General features: G+C 40.7%; 1 protein-coding gene across 7 annotated transcripts; it reads left to right on the top strand.

Annotated features, from left to right (window-relative positions):
* Positions 1–187: 187 nt before the first annotated feature.
* On the top strand, positions 188–21,187 carry LOC135493132 (stromal interaction molecule 1-like). Of its 7 annotated transcripts, none has more exons than XM_064780087.1 (15): positions 188–535; positions 2,265–2,389; positions 4,197–4,308; positions 4,543–4,654; positions 6,945–7,060; positions 7,491–7,665; positions 8,035–8,125; positions 8,252–8,338; positions 8,669–8,833; positions 10,837–10,937; positions 11,635–11,813; positions 15,106–15,231; positions 16,497–16,670; positions 17,775–17,961; positions 18,199–21,187. In XM_064780087.1, the coding sequence occupies exons 1-15, from the start codon at positions 373–375 to the stop codon at positions 18,593–18,595; spliced, it is 2,310 nt and encodes a 769-aa protein (XP_064636157.1). In that variant the 5' UTR covers positions 188–372; the 3' UTR covers positions 18,596–21,187. The 7 variants fall into 7 exon arrangements, with proteins under 7 accessions (XP_064636157.1, XP_064636156.1, XP_064636158.1 ...); XM_064780086.1 differs by lacking the exon at positions 10,837–10,937 and adding an exon at positions 9,584–9,684; XM_064780088.1 differs by lacking the exons at positions 10,837–10,937; positions 16,497–16,670 and adding exons at positions 9,584–9,684; positions 15,459–15,548.
* Positions 21,188–23,122: the final 1,935 nt, after the last annotated feature.

Raw genomic sequence — 23,122 nt, 5'->3', positions numbered from 1 at the left:
AAAGACCCAAGTTTTCTGGAAATACTTTTTAGACAATTATTATTGCAATTTTCTCATCAAATTTATTTCAGGCAGGAATGAAAAACTAAATTACTCTTAACCTACCTAAGGATTTGCATAGATACTGTGTAAATTTATGATTGGTTGCACCTGAGGTTTTTCAGGGGGAGGGCAGTCACTGCTAGAAGAGCTGTTAAGGAGACTGATCTATGTTGAAATCAACATGATGAAGGAATAAGTGACGATTGAACCGCCTATTATGAACTGATCACTGAATTCATGCATCAGTCATGAAGTTGTAGTGATGAGGCACATGTAGATATAAAGATTTTACCGATTTATAACACAGGAATCCTGTACACAGTGAATGAAATGGGGGCTCTCATCAGGACCTGCTGGCAAAGGCCAAGGGCCTCCATTCAATGTTTATTTCTGACAGCTTGTGTTTTTGTGCTTTATTCCTGTGCTGATGTTGGAAATAAGAACAGCGTTCCTCTTGGTAAAGCCAAAGGCAGCACGAGAGAAAAACTAAAGGGTAAGTTGAATCAATACAATGTTTGTCAACGGTGTGAGTTTATGTTCTGCACTAGGCCTAACGTCGGGTGAGTTAGTTTTCGACTGCTTCGTCTACAGTACATGTTACGTTGCGCAATATTGTATCACCACTTCTGCGTTGTATCACAATTCACGTCATGACCTTAATTTCCATTAAAAAGTGGGCGATACAACGCAGACCCTCTCACGCCGTGGCGATACAATATCGCACAACGTTAAGCAATGCTGCGCAGTCGTCGGGGCGCCGGTCCAATCAATGAGAAAAAGGGTTAATCCAATAAAATGCCTTGTGCTATCGCTCCTCAGCAGATGGACTTGCGATCAAAGATTTGATCAATAACCTATTGCATCTCCACCTGATATTTGCTGAATCGCAATCATAGATAAACTGTGGCTCAGTCAGGTCAATAGGAATCATCTCTAAGGTGTAGGCTATGCAAGAAATGTCAAAGAGCAGTGAGCAGCTGTAACCATGGACACAGTGGACAGATTTTTAACAAAAGAGTAGTTTCTGAATCTCCTGTTGCTGAACCTGTTTTAGAAATTGTATATTGAAAGATTTGCCACTTTCATACATACTTGACTTTATGGTTCTTCATTAGTCCACACCTGAATCTCTCCACTTCTTTCCTGTCTCTTGGTCTTTCAAATAGGAACGAGCACAAGAAAGTCTGGTTTTACAATATACATCAAAGACTTCAGTTTTGCCACAGTACTTTTAAATCTTTCGTCATGTATTTCTTATGCCACTTAATACCTGGTCTAGGTAGTAAATATTTTGAGAAAGGATTATGCAGGCATTGTGGCCTAGTCCAATTTTGATATTGATAAAAAATGATAATGCTTGAAAACTCCATACATAGTGTGTCTGCCAAGTATCATTGTTAATGTTACGTATGTATTCTCACACTGTGATAAATTGAGATATTTTAAAGTGTGATAGAAGGACTATAGGTTCAGCAAGTGTATTGTACCAGATCAACATGTACACCACCTGTTACATCTACTATGTGCATGTTGCACATCCAATTGTGGTGGACATTTGAAACCAAAGCCTCTGGAGTGGAAGTGGACATAGTAATGACATAAACGAGGTCGAATTAACCACTATGTTACACATTTTAAAGTGGTAGTTTGAAATATGAGTCCCTGTAAGGAACTGAAAACAGTGCAGTTCGTATTATAAGATGTATGTCACAAAATACATGTACTAGTATTAGTACTATAGATTCATGCACTTGATTGGGAACAACGTTTACATGACGTAGTGTTGGCCGTCGTCACGTCACCATGCATTTTACATTACTGTAAACGTGACGAGACGCGACGTTTTCATAAACGTTGGTCCCAATCAAGTGCATGGATCTATAGTATGGTGAATATTTATCGACAATAAATCTGTAGTCATCAACATTGCCAATTTACAAATGTACCATAAAGGCTAAAGTGTCTTGGTTATCATTAAAACGTCTCCGACATAATGTCATCATAGAGGCATTGGCGGGGACAATATCGATCAGATTGTACCTGTTGATGATGTATCGGCATTCTGGCTGAATGAAGTGTTGGGTGTGGTGTTATAAAGACGTTTGCAAGGTTGACAATGACTAAGTTCTAACCAGCATTTAGCTCCATCCTTGGTGGAGTAATTTGGTAAAACAGATCTTACTCAATAGTGAGAAGTATCATTGCTCTTGTTCTACTTTCAGAACCGTGTGCTGCTGGTGATAAAGTCTGTGATAAAGAGCGCGTCGAGTATGATTCAATCACTGCACTCCATCGCCAGATTGATGATGATCATAGTGGTGCTATCGATTTATCAGAGAGTGATGAGGTAAAAATATATCTTGTGTATGAGTCAATCCTTTAAAGAATTGGTCTGTTTTATCAGATGCTACTATTATCAAAATATCAGCCACTCAAATTTGTAATAAAAAAAAGCCATGAATGACTGCATTTGTTTTACCCTGACAGTCCTGAGACAGGGCCACCTGCTTGGCTACCAGTAGGAGCCATGAGGTTGGATATAAAAAATGTACAAGTAACATGATTGTATGTATGTGCAAGATGTTCAGATGTACATACCAATGCTCTTCAAGTTGTTTGTGTGATATGACAACCATTGTGACACATACATGTATCCAAGGATTAATATTAATAATGAGCCAATTAAAAAAATCTGTTCAGCTCAATTGGTTCGGATGGAATTACCTCAGAATGACCCGGGGCATATCTCAGTAATTGACACCTTCAATTCCATGTCTAATTTGTGAAATCAATTGATATACATGTACAAGGGAATTTGACCTGTCACTTTGACTGTTATAGTTCAATTCCATGTCTAATTTGGGAAATCAATTGATATACATGTACAAGGGAATTTGACCTGTCACTTTGACTGTTATAGTTCAATTCCATGTCTAATTTGGGAAATCAATTGATATACATGTACAAGGGAATTTGACCTGTCACTTTGACTGTTATAGAACTGCTCAAGGTGAGATATTATTACTGATCTTTACAGTATGTACTGAATACTGATAGGGCATATCATTTAGCAAGTAAATTCAGGTAGTTATATTTGCTCAGAAGTGGATTTGGTGTAGCCTACCCCTCTCTGTATTGCCATGACAAGTTGTGTTTTGATAGGCAACTATTCATTTCATAGGCCTGAACAGGTTATTTTGCATCTTGTACTGGTAGCTGACTCTTGCATTTTGTAAAAGACTAATGAATGTTGCATGTAGAAGATGTGAATTTTACTTCTGAAAGCAATTTGTTTTAACCTGGACCCAAGCGTAATGAAATTGTTCCATCGCCAGCGGCGCAGTAATAGGGATTAATAAAGATTGAATCTATGTCTACGACTTCTCGAAAGGTCAAATGTCAAATTTTATTGTCTGATTGTAGATTGCCAGCAAATGCAGATGGATTGTATTGCTAGAATTCTCTCTGGAATAATGGATTTGTGTCGGATGTTAGATGATTGTACAGTGTTTTGCCGGGTTCTTAGGGCACTTCCTAGATAAATCACTTATCAATACATTTGGTTCCCTACTTTTTCAAATCATCTTCAGACATTGTCCAATGTATTAGCAATAGATCATTTGTCATTATCATTATAGTCAACATCATAAAGTGCTTTGTGATGATTAAATATTGATTTTTGTGGTTAGGCCTAGAATTTTTAGGGGTGGATGTCGGTCAGTGGGTGATCTGGATCACATTGCAATATTGATGTAAATTACCCATGAAAAGTTGATATTAAATTGGTCCTAACACATAGGCCTACATCATAATGAGAAAGTCCTTCCATTTTCCAATGTATCATAACATTACAATGTACATAGTATCATGCAGCTTTACGAAGTATGGTTGCGTTTTACTGCATCCAAACCAAAAGGATTGAATAAACCAGCAGATCTATCTATCTGCTGATTTCATTCCTTGGTTGTCCATCAAATTTTGGTGCACAGTCGTCAGTAGACATGACTCCTTTGCCAAGGACAGGGCAATTTTTATACCAGTTAACCTGATTGGTCCCACCTGTAAAAAGGAAGAAAAATCCAATCTGTGCTGGTCACTTTTCGGATTCTCGTTTGGTAAAAATGTGTTCCATGGCATTTTTATATCTTTTTCAGTTTCTAAGGGAAGAGCTCCAATACACCGATGGATCTCGTCATACAACATTCCATGGAGACGATACACATGTCACAAGCGATGAACTCTGGAAGTTCTGGAAAAAGTCTGAAGGTAAGTTGTGGGATTACGATAACGTATTGTGTTTCCACAAAATTTTCTACCAAATCTTTGAAATTGCAACTCAAACAAAAAATCCAATTTCAAGCCTTAGTGTAGATACTTTCTTAAGGACCTAATTTCAATCTTCATGATCCGGACGAGTCATCGACATAGAGGCCATGCCCAGTGGTAACTGAGAATTGCTTCCCAAGAAGATGTCTTAAGTTAATCTCTGTCTTGTTTCAGTTCACAACTGGACGACGGATGACGCGTTGGATTGGCTGTTAGTCCACGTTGAACTCGCACAGTATGCTGAGGCTTTCAAACAGAATAATGTTGATGGTGCAGCATTACCAAGGTGAGATATTGGTGATCAATTCAAAAACAATTTGAGAGGTTTAAAAATAGATTTGCTTCAAGAAACCTTCAAAGGGATGTTATCAAAATACGAACACGGCATGTGTGTCTGCGTGAATCATACATTCACTACTCAATCACGGACAGGAATACTGAATGAGCACTGGTTGGGTTCAGGTTCATTTAACTTGGAAAAATAAACCATAATCTAGTGAAAAGAATTTCAATTGGTAGATGCGTACGAAACATGATAAATTGTGAACAAAATTAATCAAGTCCCATGCAAACCGATAAATACAAACATTTCTTCTGAATTCATATTTCAGATTTGCAGTTCTTAACATTCCAGGGTAGATGAAGACCCATATTCTGGTTTTGTGTCCCCATTGATAAAGACCCGTTCATTTCCTATTTTGTGTGCATGTACATTTTTGCATGAACTACTGGGTTTTCTCCCAACAACCACTCCAAAGTTTCTCTAAAAAGTGCCTGGCCTTGAATATGTCAATTGAAGATTTAAAACTAAAAGAGTTACATGTATAATTGCACTACATGTACTTCTTAGTTCTGCTGAAAGTGACACTGCCCCCATTTGATATTAAACTAATATTTAGCCTGTTATGGTTGTGTTGACCCTTTATTTTCTACCGACATTAATACCTTGCACTGTAGGACATGTATCTTTATGTTCTAAAGTTCCTGGTTAGTGGTCTAAACATGCAGTGTTCTCGCCAGGCCATTTAAACGGGGCGCTGGCGCCCCGTTTAAATTTGAGCAGTGAAAATGCGCCCCGTCTAAAATTAGCCCGCCCTGTTAAATTTGCAGCCGCCCTCTTTAAATTTACCCCCGCCATGCTTAAATCCCAGCCAATAGTTACACAAACACAGCCGTAAATATCGCAAATAACATTCCGCCGTCACTCAACGATCATTATCCCACCGCAACACGACTGCCAGCCATCTCAATTACCCGGTACAGCAGTAGGGCCTACTACCATTACTATCCACGTGTTCCGGCAGATGACGGTCGGCCAATAACAATCACCCGTAGCCTTGGCTTCGAGGTCAAGGGAGTGGACAAAAGCGCACCTGTACGATCGGCTAGCGGCAGAGCGGGGCGGTTGTTTTCAATTATGTCAAAAGAGTGCTTGCAGGTGTGCCGCAGGTGGATGATAATAGCTGTCGGCGTAAAATCAGCAGTCTCTTTCAATTGATAAACAGGGTACAACGGGATCAAACGAGAAGAAGGCCTCTACAAATTTTTTATAAAGTAAACCTTGTACATGTATAGAAGCGTCGATCATCATCATGTCATCATGAAGAAGCACAGGGCTTGCGCAGTTGGTTACTGCGCATCCGCGGGCTGCGGGATGCGCAGTTGGCTACTGCGCATCTATATTTGGCGCCGCTATCTGGTTACAAAATAGGCCTACCATGTGCTTTGACGATGTCAGGGTCCGGGGAGCAAGCGGGGAGGGCAAGGCCAAGGGGGATCAAAAACTTTTTTTGGAACCAGTGAATTTTTTATTCGTACAACTTCACTTTTTTATCGTATAAACTGTCTTCAGGTGGTTATTTTATGTTGAGTGCCCGTACAAACACAACTTTTTATCTCTCCGTATAATATAGTGTACCCGACCGTACAGCGGTGCACAAACATCGGAAAACGTACAAAATACGGTTGAAACGTACAAGTAAACAGCCCTGCGCATGTAACGGTTTGAATACTAGTATTTACGTGGATACCCCGCCATGCGTCCCTCCCGCCGACCGACGTGACGCCGCAAATTGCCGTGAAGCAAAATGTTTTGCCTACGATACTAACGCTGCAATGTCGTTTTATATCATCAGAATTAGGCCTGAAATTGCACCTCAGAGCATCTAGGTTTCAAAATTTTTGCCGGGGGAGGGCCCCCGGACCCCCCCACCAAAAATGGGCCACAGGCGCATATAGGAGCTGGCCTCCGGCCAGCTGTGCCCCATTTGATTGAAATCCTGGCGAGAACACTGACATGTGTGTACTGTATATTCAGTTGTTACTCAAGGCCAAATGATAATGATAATAACGACTTTAATTGTGATAGATTGCTGTTCAGTTCGTACAACTGCTTGAAATTACGGTTTCAAATCATGCATACATCGGTTGGGTGTGTGTTTAAAATAATGTCTATCTGTTGTCATCAAGTGAAAAACCCTCTGTTATTGCAAGCAACTGAGGACACAGAAGAAATTAGACTGGCTCTAGTTTAAATTGTTGTGGTGTTTATTGTAAAATCTTTTCATCTTTTCCAGAATTGCAGTAAACACTAACAGCTACATGACTACAGTTCTTGGCATCAGAAATCCCGTCCATAAACAAAAACTCACACTTAAAGCCATGGATGTTGTTTTATTTGGTCCCCCAAAAAGTAAGTACTGGAACTCCAGGGGTCACCTTTCTTAACCATAATGTATGAGAGTTTGAATGACTTCAAGTTGTGAAAACCAGATGGTCAGCTTGATGGGGGTGCTGTCACCTTGGAGGCCAGAAATGTGCTAATGTGGTGGTGTACGTTTTGGGGTACATGTACATCTATGCTATCACATTATTATATCATAGTTGGTTAGATAATTCACTCTGGGGTTCAGGCCACGATGCTGATAGTGATAAAAGAATAACATTTTCATCGCGTTCGGGAATGCTCAAGATTTTTTTCACTCTTATTATTCAATTTATCTTCAATGGTATGAACTGTGTGCAGGATTTTTTCTCCCACCATATCTGTGTTTGATCACCCTTTCTCAGGCACTTGTAATTCGGACGTGACACTGTGTGACTTATTTTTGTCCCTTTTATAGAGCCACACAGTTACATGAAGGATCTGATTCTAGTGACCTCACTCTTTGTCGCGATGGCAGGGTGCTGGTTTGCATACATCCAACACAAAAATGCTCAGTCCCATCTGAAGAAAATGATGTCAGATCTGGATGTATTACAGAAAGCAGAAGATTCATTATCAACTTTGCAGCACCAGTAAGTTTTATTGTCCTTCTCTGTGCACTATTTGATTTTGAAATGAACTACTGTCAACCCCATTATTTTCATGGCTCTGATTTTAAAGGAAATTGTACAGACATGTGACACTAACAGGTATAATTGTTTGTTCTTGTCATTGTTATTGAGCAGAGAGAAAAAGGTAGCAGCAACATTACATCATTGATTGAGCAGAGTTTGGGTCAATAAAAATGACTTTTTTTGTCAGTTTAATCAATCCAGGCATAATGTCAAGTATTCTGCTCGATCTTGAGGCCGAGGGGTTTTAATAATGGGTGCTTCAGTTGCTGCCAGAAGGGAATGTTGGTTTTGAAGTTAAAACTGACATGGTAATTTTTTTTCCTACAGACTCTCGAAAGCTCAGGAGGAACATAAGTCTGTGCGTGAGGAGAAGCTGAGCCTAGAGAAGAAGATGAAGAATGAGATTGAAGAAACAAAGGTTCGGGTAGTTTAAGTTGTTGAGTTTCCCGCTATCGTAGGACCCTTAGCTTCCCCATTTCATGGTGACAACGATGTAAAAAACCAAGAAGTTGGATTGCATTCTAAATCTTTATTCCACTTTCAGAGAGAAGCGTTTCGTCTGAAGGAACAGAGAGAGAGTACCGATGGTGAAATAGGACGTCTCAAACTAGCGGAGGAGGAAATTGACCACGTAAGTAGATTCTCACCCAAAAGCCATTCTGGCCATTTTTCAAAAGTTGTCATTACCTAGATTAGGCTAACACCGAGCTAAATGCTAATTGTAATGAAATGCAACACATTTTACAAGATACGTAGTTAAAATCTGTTCATCTGAGGGTGCATTGCACTTGTGAGAACTACATTTTACAAGATACGTAGTTAAAATCTGTTCATCTGAGGGTGCATTGCACTTGTGAGAACTACATTTTACAAGATACGTAGTTAAAATCTGTTCATCTGAGGGTGCATTGCACTTGTGAGAACTATAATTAGAAGTTTATTATTGTCTTAACGTTTTCAGTTACGAGGTCTGTTGCTGCAAGCAGAACGACAACTTGAGGACAACCAGTTTCTGCCATCGAGTGATCTCCAACAGTGGTTACAGCTCACCTATGAAATAGAGCTGAAACATTATGAGCAGAAGAAAGTTGCTGCTGAAAAACAGTTATTGACTGCAAAAGATGGGGTGGGTATTGAGAAGTCAAGTTATAAGAGCAAAGAGACTATTGTTTGATGTCAGAAAGACAACTTAAAAAACACTGGCAACCACACAGAGCCACTACTGCTGAAACTTCGCTTGCCACATTAAGTCTTGTTCAAATCAACCTAAAAGTACTAGATTTGTCGCATTTCCATGGCTCTACTTTATAGCTTTGCCTGACAACTAGGCTGAAGATATGTTCTCATTTCCTTGGGCAACTACATACATGTACTTATTCCAAATTCTACAATATTTTTGTCTTCAGTCTGCTTTATTTTCAATCTGGTGTTCTAATTAAATGCTGTTTACATGTACCTGATAGTTACACAGCTCCCGACATCCTAGACCCTGCTCACAGGGTGGATTACATGCAGACATCTTGGTTGACGTCGTCACACTTCACTACTGCCATTCTTGCACCGATGGCAAAGTGTACCAAGTTACTCAGTGACATAAATTGATGTCCAAAATCGGGACTTTTTTGCTGAAATGATGTGATTTGCATGACCTCTACTGGTGTAATTGCTTGTTTTCATGGTGATGTTGTCAGTGTCACTTGATGTTTACTAGATAAACCCAAACTGTTGGTCACATGGCTTGCATCTGCATGCATCTTTCTACCTTTTTCACTGGAAGATAGAGCAAGGAATACATATGCCGTTGCTGAGAGCAAGCATTGAAATTAAAAGCAAACTTTAGCACAAATCTTGGCAAATTCCAATTTGCTATTTTCAGTGTGAAAAGTTAAGGAAAAAGCGCAATGCGTTTCTTGGTTCGTTACGTTTAGCTCACAGTAATGGTATTGATGATATAGATCAACGTATATTACAAGCCAGGTAAGGCCAAGGTCAAATGTGATGGTGGGCGTGGTTCAGCCAGGCTGCAGTTTCAATTAGCCACTAGCTTCTTCCATAATGATAATGGGATTTATGAATGCCTGGGAGTCGATGTGTCTCGTTAATCACATTTCTGTATGTGGTCTTGTCATGAGCCTAATTCTTGGATTTCTCTAATGTTCTGAAAAGGACCATTCCATTCCTAATCCCAATAGGTATTGAAACTAAAGCTAGAAATAACATCACTGGAGTCCATGCTACAGTAGTGGACTGCCTTACAGTTATTTGCAAACTTCATGAAAATAAATCCCCCTGTGAAAAAAATGACAGTAGAGTATGCTATTTCACCATGAGTGTTGGGTTACCTGTGAGACGCAGCCTGACTGACCAATGCTACTGTCCATTATATAACCATTCATTACATGTTCTTCCTAACAAAGCTAATCCTGTGATGATATGACCTGTAAGGCGAGCTACTCTTAGCTTACTTTGTCATAGTATGCCAGTCCATGTGTGTCACCTGTCTGTCTCTAACCTAGCACACTGTTTCTTTGAAGAGAGAGGTTTAGGAATACATTGAGCAATATAACTCATATTGCCTGCCACGACTCGGATAAAAAAGGATTGAAATGTACATTTAACCTTTGATTGACAAGAATTTCCTGAGCCTCTCTCTATATCAAACTACTTGTAAGTGTAGTCCTGTAAATTACTAATCTGTGACGATTTCAGTTCATTTTCAGGTTCTTTGGTGAATTGAATCTGTTCCATGAATTATACCCTCATGCAGGATTGAGTGGCTCAGATAGCCGATAGAACAAGGCTCAGGTGACCTAGCCTAGGTTGGACTTCAGGAACTATGTACAGCTTACCTGGAGATAAAGTCAGTTCTGACACAAATGGCACCATTGGATCAAGCTCCATCTTGTGACAATTGCTCTGTCCTATAATTGACAACAAAAGTCGCCCCTGTCTGAAGAGCTAATTCATGGAACATCCTTTACTAATTCATGCAAATGATTCATTACTCAAGGCAGGGAGCAGGCTTTGTGCATCACACTAACCGTTTCATCAAAATGCACGTCTGCTCTATTGGTGGGATCGTGTTCATTTTCCTCCCTTCATCAACCAATCCATCCTGTACAATTTCAGTGGGATAAAATCAGGAAAAAACGTGGGACATTCTTGGCCCCATTCCGCATGGCTCATAGCGGTGCTTTTGACGACGTAGATAAACGTATTACTGAAGCCAGGTAGCTTATACTCTCCTATATGTAGTTTATGTGTCCCCTCCTTGGCCACGGTGGAGTAGAATTAGCAATTGCCTTCAAGGCTCGAAATATTTTTTCTCCTCTGTGTATATTATGCATCTGTGTGTGCTGAATAACTCTTGAAGATACAGCTTAAGATCACAGCAGCATGCTTTTGCTGGTCCCTCCCATATTATAACCTATTGTTCTATTTTAAAGGTTTCTGTGTTTTGCACAAATATCTTGTGTTGTGTTGTTATTGTGAATCAAAACCTGCATGTCGAAGTAAGTTTTCATACCTCTCCAGTTTTGGCCCTCTATTTTGCATGTTTATCAAAAGAAAAAACTGTTCATTCTGTCTTGCGTCATCCTTTATTGTGAACTCAATTTTTCATGTTCAGGTGATACTTTCTATTAATGACATGTATGATGCCAAGTGTACATAGGAACTTAATATATCAATCAACAGCGTTTTAACCAGAACAAATAGTACTAGGAGATGTGAATGCTGTCAGTTTAGTGCCAGCCTCTGGCCTTGTTAATTCACTTAAATTTCTGTGTCTTTGACAGGTCTTGGAAATGTCTGAAAACGTCTGTGGTAAAATGTTTTCCTGACTGCTCATTTTTTGGTTTTGTCTATTTTCATCTGTTGTTTTTCTCATATTATTACCCTTTTTGATGAAGATTTTTCCCCTTTTAGGGCAGCACTTGAGGAAGTCCGCTACGACTTACAAGAACGTCTTCACCGGTGGCGTCAAATAGAAGTTCTGTGTGCTTTTCCCATCACGAGCAACCCGGGCCTTGGTATCCTGGAGCCAGCCCTGCGTGACTCTTGTGCATCGCCCCCAGCCCCTTCCATATCCTGTGCTGGCAGTCAAGGTAAGGGTGTTACATTGAGTCCAGGTCTCTAGTGCTGGACGCTTGACCCGAAGTTCGAATGATGATAATGAGATATTCAAGTTAACGTAGAGGAGAACATAGTATTTTTCCTCTCCATATCGCTTTACTTCGTTTTTAGAAATGAAACTGAAATGATAGTGGTCATGCTTCCTTTGTATTGGACCTGGGCTATGCTGTTTTAAACCTATGCGGATATTGTGTAATCATGAGGAGAAAAAACTTGCAGAACTTTGTGCTGAACTGCTTCAAAGGCCAGGTCGGTCCATGAACTTGTGCTATACATGTTTATATTCTGCAACACAAGTGGCACCAGTGTTAATTCTATGCACCACACATGTGTTATAGTGTAGGTAACAGCTTCAAGACCAGACCTGGCCTCTATATGAACCAAACTTGTCTAAAATATAGTTTACTTTTTGGTTAAAATTCTGGTTTTACTAACATTTTGGCATTTGTATGCATTGTGTGAGTCAGAAGTTTGAGAAACTGTCTTCACTGTGATGTTATTACTGTAAACTGCCAATTTCACTTACATGAATTGATATTTTTTGGTGAAATCTGAACACCGACGAAAATTTGTCAGTTCACAGTATGGTAGACGTACAATGTTGTGCATCACATTCAGACATGTGAAACTGCCCTTTCTCATTTTCAGACTGCCTTCTGCTTTGTAGAAAAAACCTATAACGTACCGTGAATGTTACCAATAGTTTGATTGTGATGCAGCGATGTTGTGTTAACCCTTTTGCTGCAGAAGCCATTTTTCAGCCTGCTCCAGCCAGTGCTGAGCAGTGGGTAACAGTGCTTATTATCACTTGCTTTTTTCTAAATGAGCAACTGAAATTCAAAGTGTTGCCATCTATAGTAATTCGATCAATCTAAAGTTTTCTGTTCAGTGCAAATGGCATCTTTAGAGGCTGCGGCCAAATGTTGATGAAATGAAATTATAGGTATAACAACCTATGCGTGTCGCCTGCAGCAAAAGGGTAAATTGTGTGTGATAGGGATGTTTTGTGGTTGACTTGTAGGCGGTCAGTTTCTAGAGGTTCTAGTGACTTACTTGCATGCATGGATGTTAGGCTCTAGTTGGAAGTTACTATAGAGTCATTATGCTTCACCCAGTGAGTGTTTTGCGTATGTGTGATGTGGTATGTATCGTAGGACCATGATTTCACATTGCCCCCAGAGGCTGTATATAAACCACTCTGCCACTAGTCTGCCTTTTGGCCCATGTATAGACAGCCCAATTACATCAGTGTTCAATCCTCAATAACTTGCATAAGATGCTACCTCCATGGCAGTCTTATCTCATACCGTTCATCTTCATTACCTCAGGCTCTTTGCAATTCTTCGATGACGAGGAAGAGGATAAAAGCAGTTACCTCAGGCCGTCAGGCAGGTGCATCACTCCCTCGCGATCGTCACCATCTCCGATGATTATGCGTCGATCGGGTATACATAGATAATATGCTCTATTTGCATGTAATGTGTCAACAAAACCCATACTAATATGATCTTGACATTCCAGTCTTTTCTGGCTCTAGTATTTTTTCGTTCCCTGGTCAACCTCTAAGGTGTCAATTTGGTCTTTGGATCCATTCTCCCATTTCCATTGGAATATCTTCAAAAAGGAGAAATGCTTTTTTCTCGGTTGGTTGTTTATTTGTCCCACTAATGTAATGCATGAACCATGTTGTGCAGTGCATGCAGCCTTCTTAGACATACTTTCACAATTCAGGCCTACTAACCCAATTAAACTTTCACGTTGATATTTACTCCAGTAACTCACAAATGTACATGAACACATACCATACTTACACTTGGCAAATGATTTTGGTTATAAGAAGAATCCCTGATGTTTAAAGTGACCTGGCATCCTCACTCACTTACGCGACTAGGTGCATGATGGCATACATTGTATTGACACCAGACTGTGATTCTCTGTGTTGTATTCACTGGTTCATTGACTGTGTGTGTGGAAAATCAAACGTCGTTAATTGCACTAATTATCTTATTAAGTTGGCTGCTTTTGTTCAGCATTATGGAACTCTTAGTTTCCGTTTTATTTTAAGGTTGCTAAAAAAGTATTTTTGTATGTTATAATAAGATAATGCAACACTCTCTAGATGGCTTGTTTCTAAGTCCATTCACATCAAACCTGTCTCGGGGAATATTCAAAAACTCCACCTTACACTTACAGCTAAGCAGACAACACTTGTTGACCTCTGAAGCAGGTTGCATTCTAGATTTGACTTCTTTCTTGCCCTCTCATACCTCCTCCTTCTTCTTTATTAGGATCTCAAAACCAACTTGGCTACACTCCAACCGTTCGACAGTGTGCCAGTCTGTGGCGCGACAAGACATTACGAAAACGGATGCCTAGAAACCAATCTTTCGAGTCAAATCCTGGACAACGGACAAACTTGCAAATGCAAAAAAATCTATCGCGTACATCTTTAGAGAAACTCAATTTGTCTTCAGCATTTCCAAGGAATACTTCACTTTCTAAACTGGACTCGAATAACTCGTCGCATTCTTCCCCTCAGAAAACTTCTTTTTCACGGATGGATTCGAGCGGTAGTATGCTCAGCTCAGTTTATGATGACAATTTGACATTGCTGTAAATTCTTTCATAATTCCTTGATTAGGGCTACATCCACTCAAAGATGTGCAGAGGGATGGGTTTAGCTGTAATATTTTGGTTTTTCATTTGGGTTCTTCTACAGTTGCTGATTCTCCCTCAATGGATAGTTTTAGACCATGTTAAGAATATTTTAACCCACGTAATGTTTGTAATGAATTCAGGCTTAGTTTTCTGAGATCAGAAGACAGCTCTGTGAAAATTAAGTTGCCCAGCAGAGTCACCTCAAGAGAACCCGATAGTATGGTACTTGTATTACCGTGGATGCTCATCCGCACTAAGGGGGTTCCTAAGGGTTTCCGTTTGTAAATAAAGCCAGTAATATAACCAGTGTTGTAACATTTGGAGTGGATTCCAGTGGTATATACATGTAACAAAAGCCCAGTGACAAAGCTCATTTTGCTTGCATGGCCATCCGATTGTATATCTTGAAAATGTGTATCTAGCTCTGAAATAAACTCCCAATTATTTGTAAGACGTCTCGTTTGCTATGTGTATATGGATGGTCTTGGGAGTGCTGCTGCTGTTATGTGTGAAGTGTATGGTTGTGTCATGTTCTCTGCTTAACACTTCTTTGTTGGAATATCAGAAACCAAGTTGAAGTTTATTTCTATCATGCCATGCTTTCAGGTTCGGTACGAGGGAGCGCTTCTAATCTGCTGTCCATTGACGATGCCGATGACGAGATGTCACCACCATTCAAGGTCGCGCCGAGTGAACCAGCGAAACATGGACGGTTTTACACACTAGGATTAGGTGTGCTACAGTTTTATTTGAATCTGTCTATATTCTTTCTTCTCAATGATATATACAGAGAGGTGGGCCAATATGTTTTGCCGGTCATGGTTTTCGAAAGAATGTGAAATCTAATACCATATTCTTCACTTAAACATAGCAAATTGCCTATGAGAATTGTGGAGCAAGATTCCTTATGCCTTCGTGCTCTGTCAAGCCTTCATAATAAAAAGTTATTTCTCCTGTAGCACCAATTGTCCTTTCACAACTTGGCCGAAATCAGGGCCTTAAACCGAACAAGTCCTTTACACATCCAGGACATCATGCATCGTTTTCAGGTAAAACAACGAAGGCGGTGCCATAATGGGAGGATGTAAAAGATTCCGTTTCTCATTCGCTACCGGTAATCTAGAAGTGGAGAGCGCCAGTTTCTGTTTGAAAAACTCAAATTGGTATTTGTACATCAAACAGAATTTGAATTTGGTGATTCTCAAACTTTGTGAGAAGCTTAGTCGCCCTGCAACTTTGTGCAAAATGTGGTCACTCTCCATCTTTTTGAGAGAAACTGATCTTTTACTTTGCCCCTCCCATTCATTCTCTCCCGACTATTTGCATACCTGCAGAAGGTTTCTTGACGCAAGACATAGCCTCACAGAGACGCCCATCCTCTATCCATTCGAAAACAGGTTTGGAACAATATTCTTGAAGGAGTTTGGTGAACAGTCTGTGACACTTTTGGTGGACTGCAGTCATGGCCTTCCGACATAGCTGCAGTACAGTGTTTTATCCCAGCTCAATTCAGCCATTTTTGGTATTCCTGTGTGCATGTCTTACGTCGTCAAACGTTCATCATAATTCCATGCTCTGGTGGTAGGTCATGTAGGGTCTAGGTCACTAACTGTACAAATAATGTCTGTATATGATACCATTTCCAGTTTTCTGTGTTTGTGGTGCTCCAATTAAGAAAGTTGTGTTGACTCGATATGTTGAGAGAGAGTTGTTGGAAACAAAAGAAGAGAATCCAAGAAAATCTTGGTGTGATCAATAATTTTCAGAGATATGGGAGCGAATGTTTCCATCCTCTCTCAACATGATTTGATTTTCGGCCCAACCTGTAACATCATGTCATGAGACACCCATTCCTGGTTGTGGTTTATTGAAGTATTTCACAGCTCTTGGGAAAAGTTAGCTGGGAGACCACTGACACAGAACTTTTGGAATGTTTGCAAACCACATGTTTGTCCTGCTTCTGACACATTTGCTATGGTTTTTCTTTCCGAATCTAGCCGCCATGTACGCTACGAGCTATCGCATTAAAGCCAGGGCCCGAACAAAAGCGGCCCAGTCACGGCATATTGTTCCTAGTCAAACTTTAAATCCCACAAATGCCGCAATTAACAGCAGAGTCAGCCCTGTCAAAAATATACCAAGCAGATTTCCGACTAATCCATCTTCACCAGGTAAAGACGTATTCTATGCTTTGTCTTGCACCTTTGCATACATTTCGATTCCTAATCTTAACACCAGGGAAGGAGTTTTAAGCTAACTGGGTATTTAGTAGATGGAACGGTAAAAATGGTTGGGTAGTAAAGTTTATTAAAATGTAGAAACTAGCGTAAGGGAGGACGAAGGGAATCAAATGTCTATCAATTGTTTTCTTCCTATGTGTATATAACCTGCTGTAAATATTTTGTTTGTAAACTGCATGCGTAATCATTTCACTAAGTTATTTGCCTGTGTGGCATAAAGGATAGCTCTGATTTGGGAGAAAAGATAAGGTTGTCACTGGAGCGCCAGGCCAATGAGGGGCGTTGTATCGCTAATTGTGAATTATTGTACCAACAGTTATTCCACCAGGACAACTGGTTGATTTGTTCTACTAGCTGTTTATGTACACTTTCAGATGTGTTTCTTCAGCGTACGTTCACATGGATTTGGTTGCTTTAGTTCAGTGATGGCCGACGGAAGCATGCACTTCTCCTCCTAGTCTCATTAAAATCTATTTCTCAGTATCCTTGCTTTCTCTTATAGGAGTACTATTTGTGCCCGTTGCCTGCTTTCACCCTAGCTTAATTGTTTGCTTGGTATAGATGTATTTACTTGTGTATATTAGTGACATTTGCCTTGGCAAGGAAACAAGCAACTTTGTATAAATAGTTTAGATTGATTGGTAGAGGTGGAATACTTCCATCTTGAAGTTTATAAAATACTTTGACATTCCTAATTCCCTTTCATGCTGCATGAGTATAATTTGCTCAATGCACGCTGCCTGAATTCCTGCATGTGTTCCAAAGCCATTGCATGCTGCAATTGATTCCAGATTTCTGTCAAAGATCTATATCTTCCAGGCATAATTCACCACCAAGAACCTGCTTTGATACGTTTTATACTAACCCAACCGACCACCTCATGGTGGTCTCACCAAAACCTATGAGGTCAAACTGAGGCAAATGCATTTTTCATCATGTCAATGAAACATTGTAACCAAGGTGTTTTAGAATACTGCGAATACAGTCATGTTTCTGCAAGATGTTGCATACACTTTCCAATACTTCTCTTCTCAGGTTTACATTCCATGCATCTCGGTCAGTCAGATTTTGACCGACGGACGTTGACGTCTGCAAGGAGTTCAGACAACTTCCTGAGGATGACAGCAAGGCCAGACACGGAACACCATGCCGAGGATCGTGTTGGTACTGCTGGCTCTACCGCCTCAACACCTGATGGTCCTGTGAAGTTCTCTATCGATGGGTAAGCTTCGAGTGCCACATATTCGTTTCACAGGCGGCATTATTGCCAATGCATCATTGACCATGCTCTTAGAATTGAATGAAACTAATGCTCGAAGTTAATATCAGCATGCATCACTTTTTCTTGCCTGGTCGTTCAGCTGGTCCTCAAACTGAACATGGTCTAAAGGATTTGAAATACAGTCTGTTTGTCTTGAGTGTACATGGTTACTTAACTTGAATTTCTTCCAATTTACAGCCACGAAAATGGAATACATGAGCAACCAAGTACATCACCAAGTTCAAAGTATGTCAACCCAACAATTGGCCATTCAATAAGCATAGACTCAGCCTTAACAAAGAATGAACGTCACCTAGGGCGTCCATTAAGTTTACAGGCAACTCGTTCAGAATCATTAATCACTGAAGGATCAGCATCGCGGAGTAATACGTTGAATGGTTCTTTAGGAACATTGCGTAAACGGGTGGAGGGATCCGATCAACCACAGTCACTGACACCGCCATGTACACCAGTTGAAGAAAATAGTTCGGAGGAAGGAAGCTCATTGGATCTATCCGATGGGAAAAAAAAGGAGAAAAAGAGAAAGGGATTCTCGATGAAATTTCTCAAAAAGGACAAAACAAAGAAAACATAGTTTTATACTTAATGAATGATGCCTGAAGATTGAGATTCTGGGTTTTTTTGTATGTTGTTGCGTTTATTCAATAATCAGGTATTGTAGTTTAAAATTGCTCTTAAGTGATTTCTTCCATAGAGCCTGTTAAAAGAAATCCTCAGAGGGTGAGGGTTTCAGCATCATCCTAGATGTTGTGCCGCTTGAATGTGCTACAGTAGACCCCTGAAGATTTTCTTCTGTCAGCGGGGAAGTATTTATTCAGAATAATTGTAAATGAATCACGTTAGATGTACTTATTTCTTGTTGAGTGTGATAGAGTTAAACTTTCTGTGTGGGTATAAATGTTTGAAACCTCCATGATTTCCTTCGGCTGTTTGTTATTGATCCGAATAGGAACGCATCCACGGGTACCGGTACTTTCCTTCTGCTGATGCATATAGTGATGGTTCTTCTTCTTCAGCGTTCAACCTGCCTAAGTACTATAACCTCAGTCCTGTGGCGGAGATGAAGCAGCTTGTCGCCTGAAGGTCCGGCTGTGTTCCCCACAGCTTTTCTTCGACCTTCGTGTATATAGTGATGGTGAATCAGTGTTGCTTTGAAAAGTTGACCCCCTGTTGTAAATTTGAAGGTGGATGAATGTTATGCTGAATCTTGCCTGACATATCTGTGTGGTTTTTGTCTGGAAGGTATCGAATTCCATTCCTTATTGGTGCCTCATAGCTAACAGGGCCCAAGTTTGATCCAGGGGAGAACCAAGAATTGTATTTCTGGATGAACCTGTGTGGCTTGAAAGGTACTAAAATGAAAAACAAGCATTGGGAAAATACCGGAGGACTTGCACAATGTTCTCACAAATTAGTGATTGATAGTTGTCAGTGAGGGAGTTTGTTTGTTAACTTGGATGTAAATACATTTCTGTGTCATGTAAATGTCAATTCATGGAGAAATCACTTTGTTGAATGTACTTGGGTTGCACATTTGTGTACATCAATGTGTACTTAAGTTGATGTTTATTGTACATGTACCTGTATCACATTTACATGTATGTCCATTTCTGTTGATGTTTCTTGTACAAATGATACATATGTTGTAAACATGTAAATACTGTAAACAATTATAATGTAAAAAATTATTTACCATTTAAGATTTAGGGCCTACTGTCGGTCAAATAAGCATCATTTAGTTGGTTGGCAAAATGTCATACCCAAGTCTGTAGTTATTAGCTTCACCCCTTAGGCCCGGGGCCTATGAGGTTAGAGTTGGCCTGGAGCAAGTGACAGTTCGAACCATGTTGATCATGGCTTCTGCAGTGTTTATATGCTTTTGGTGTTGATTGATCCAAATATGTCCTGGCCACATTGCTGCCATCTTGAATAGTGTGTAGTCAGGAAGATGTGAGATGTAGGTTATGGAGTTCTATTCATCTACATGTTGTTGCCATAGTTTTAGGTTGGTTTGGCAATAGGTGAGCCGCTCTGACTTGTCGGATATAAAGGGGGAAGAGATCTGCTACTCCATTAATAGTGGTGTTTTTAAGATTTGGTGCCTTTAGGCCAATCTTTTTGCTTATAAATCAGTCAGGGTTGGCGCGCCCGTTCGCATTTTCGCCACTTGCGAATGCTGCACAAGTGGCGAATGTAAAACAATGTCTGGCTAAAAATGTTGCGAATTCAATTTGAATTGCCATGATTTGGCGAGAGAGTATTAGTGTTTTGCGAAAATTGGTCAAAGTCTATCAAAAAGATCCACTTCCACACCAAATGCACCAAGGAACGATCGTTAGTCGGACAAACTTTATCATATTTGCGGGCGGCCGCGATATCACACGTGGTTGCTATCGTCTGCATTGTAGTTCTACCCGTTGCCGCTACAGTGATGTTGGTAGCGCTGCTGGTTGCCTTACTCGTACATTATTAGTTCTACCCGTTGCCGCTACAGTGATTTTGGTGGCGCTGCTGGTCGCCTTACGAATGCATTATGGGCTATTTTCCCGCTTGCTTCGTTGCCATGGAGTCTCCGGTCACGGGTTCCTCGAATCGTTCGTTGATTTGCTGGTCTCAGTACTGGCGGGCTGCCATTCTCGCACATGTTACTGTGGGCTGGGTCGGCCCCAAGATGGACAAACGATCGGCCCCAAGATGGACAAACGATCGGCCCCAAGATGGACAAACGATCGGCAATGGCTAGAGCTGACTCAATATGGCTAAAAGTGACAGCCACTTGGCTAAAAAGTGGCTTGGAGAAAAAAATTCACAGAGCCAACCCTGAATCATTATTAGGACAAGTTTTTGAATGTGCATAATTATGATGGTAGGGCTGCAGAGAATGGGTTGTCTCAATGTATTTTACGGATGAACATCCATTCTTTGGATGAATTTCAGTCCTGCCCTGGGGGTGGGGGTGGGGGGAGAAATTGGGAAGTCATTCTTGACCTAAAACAACATGCAGTTTATGTGTAAAATGATTTTTACAGGTACCAGTAGGCCTACATACAGTGTACGGTTACGAGTGGAATCTTCCACAAGATCCTCCAGAACTACTTTCCTGCTTTAAAAAGCTCCATGTTGATTCTGGAAATATTTTGAACAAACGATCAATAAATTATAGTTGGTGAAGATTTGATGTCTCGGTTTCTTTTCTTTAAGTACGTGTATGATTTCTACCTCAGGAGAAGTCTCCCTTTGGTCTGTCCCTGTATACAAACTTCCATGGAAGATCAGTTCTTCCTGCTACATGTATTTGTAACACTGGACGTAACAATCAGAGCAGCACTTTCGGAGATGGTCAACAAGTTGTGACACCCATTGTTCCTGTGCAGTAGATGTTCAGGCAAACCATCCCTCCTGAGGACCCCTTTCTCATATCAATTAAGCTTGATTACCGCCTGTGGGATCCGTCCGAATGAGACAATAACTGCCTTGTCGGAGACGGATGTCTCTAGTAAGGATCCTTCTGGGAGGTGACTCCCTTTGTCAACAATCAATCCTTTGGATCTCTCTGAAAGAGGTCTTGAAATGCTATATCAATCGCTGACAACAGTCTACGAGATAATACAGCAGCATCAATCAAAGACAGATGCCTCAAGAAGGTTTCTCCCATGAGGAGTCTTTGCTGACTGACATGTCCGTCACAAATAGATGTCTCTTGGATGGAGGAGACTGTCTTTGTTGACTAACACATCAATCAGTATATGTTCAGGCAAACTATCCCTCCAAGGGACCCCTTTCTCATGTCAATCAAGCTGGATTACCGCCTGTGGGATCCGTCCGAAATGAGACGGACAACAATAACTGCCTTATCGGAGACGGATGTCTCTAGTAAGGATCCTTCTGGGAGGTGACTCCCTTTGTCAACAATCAATCCTTCGTATCTCACTGACAGAGGTCTTGATATGTCATATCAATCGGTGATACCAGTCTACGAGGTGATACCGCTGCATCAATCAAAGACAGATGCCTCAAGAAGGTTTCTCCCATGAGGAGTCTTTGCTGACTGACATGTCCGTCACAAACAGATGTCTCTTGGATGGAGGAGACTGTCTTTGTTGACTAACACATCAATCAGTATATGTTCAGGCAAAATATCCCTCCAAGGGACCCCTTTCTCATGTCAATCAAGCTGGATTACGCCTGTGGGATCCGTCCGAAAATGAGACGGACAACAATAACTGCCTTATCGGAGACGGATGTCTCTGAAGATCCTTCTGGGAGGTGACTCCCTTTGTCAACAATCAATCCTTCGGATCTCCCTGAAAGAGGTCTTGAAATGCTATATCAATCGCTGATAACAGTCTACGAGGTAATACAGCAGCATCAATCAAAGATGCCTCAAGAAGGTTTCTCCCATGAGGAGTCTTTGCTGACGACTGACATGTCCGTCACAAATAGATGTCTCTTGGACGGAGGAGACTGTCTTTGTTGATTAACACATCAATCAGTATATGTTCAGGCAAAATATCCCTCCCAGGGACCCCTTTCTCATGTCAATCAAGCTGGATTACCGCCTGTGGGATCCGTCCGTAATGAGACGGACAACAATAACTGCCTTATCGACTGTCTTTGTTGACTAACACATCAATCAATATACGACAGGCGTCTTTAGGACTTCTCAACCTGGATGAGGCTGTCCATCACAGTGTCTCTGTTGACTGCAATGTCCATCAGAGGATTCCCTGGAGAAGACTGTCTCCACTGCCATGTCCATAAAAGCAGATCTGTTTTTTTCTGTGGACACCCAGTTGACAGCTGCCTTTGTCAACCAGAGACAATGTCTTCAGTGAGGGTTTTCAGAGGCGACTGTCACTGCTTAAGGATATTCATCTCCATTTAAATATTTCTCATTGGTGCATTTGTTTGGGCTTTCAAAATGTCCCCCCCCCAACTATACTTCCTGTTGCTTCAACAATAGGTGTAGCCAAGCACAATATGACCACTTATAATTTCCACTTGTCCCAAATTTGTCTTTTGAGGACGAAGTCACAACCAAAATGCAGGGACAAGTTCACATCAACAGCAGAGGGAGGACAATCTCCCCAACTTTCAGGTA

The sequence above is a fragment of the Lineus longissimus genome, chromosome 9 (assembly GCF_910592395.1).
Source record: "Lineus longissimus chromosome 9, tnLinLong1.2, whole genome shotgun sequence".
Taxonomy (NCBI): Eukaryota; Metazoa; Nemertea; class Pilidiophora; order Heteronemertea; family Lineidae; genus Lineus; species Lineus longissimus.
This window is presented reverse-complemented; position numbering and strand designations above follow the sequence as displayed.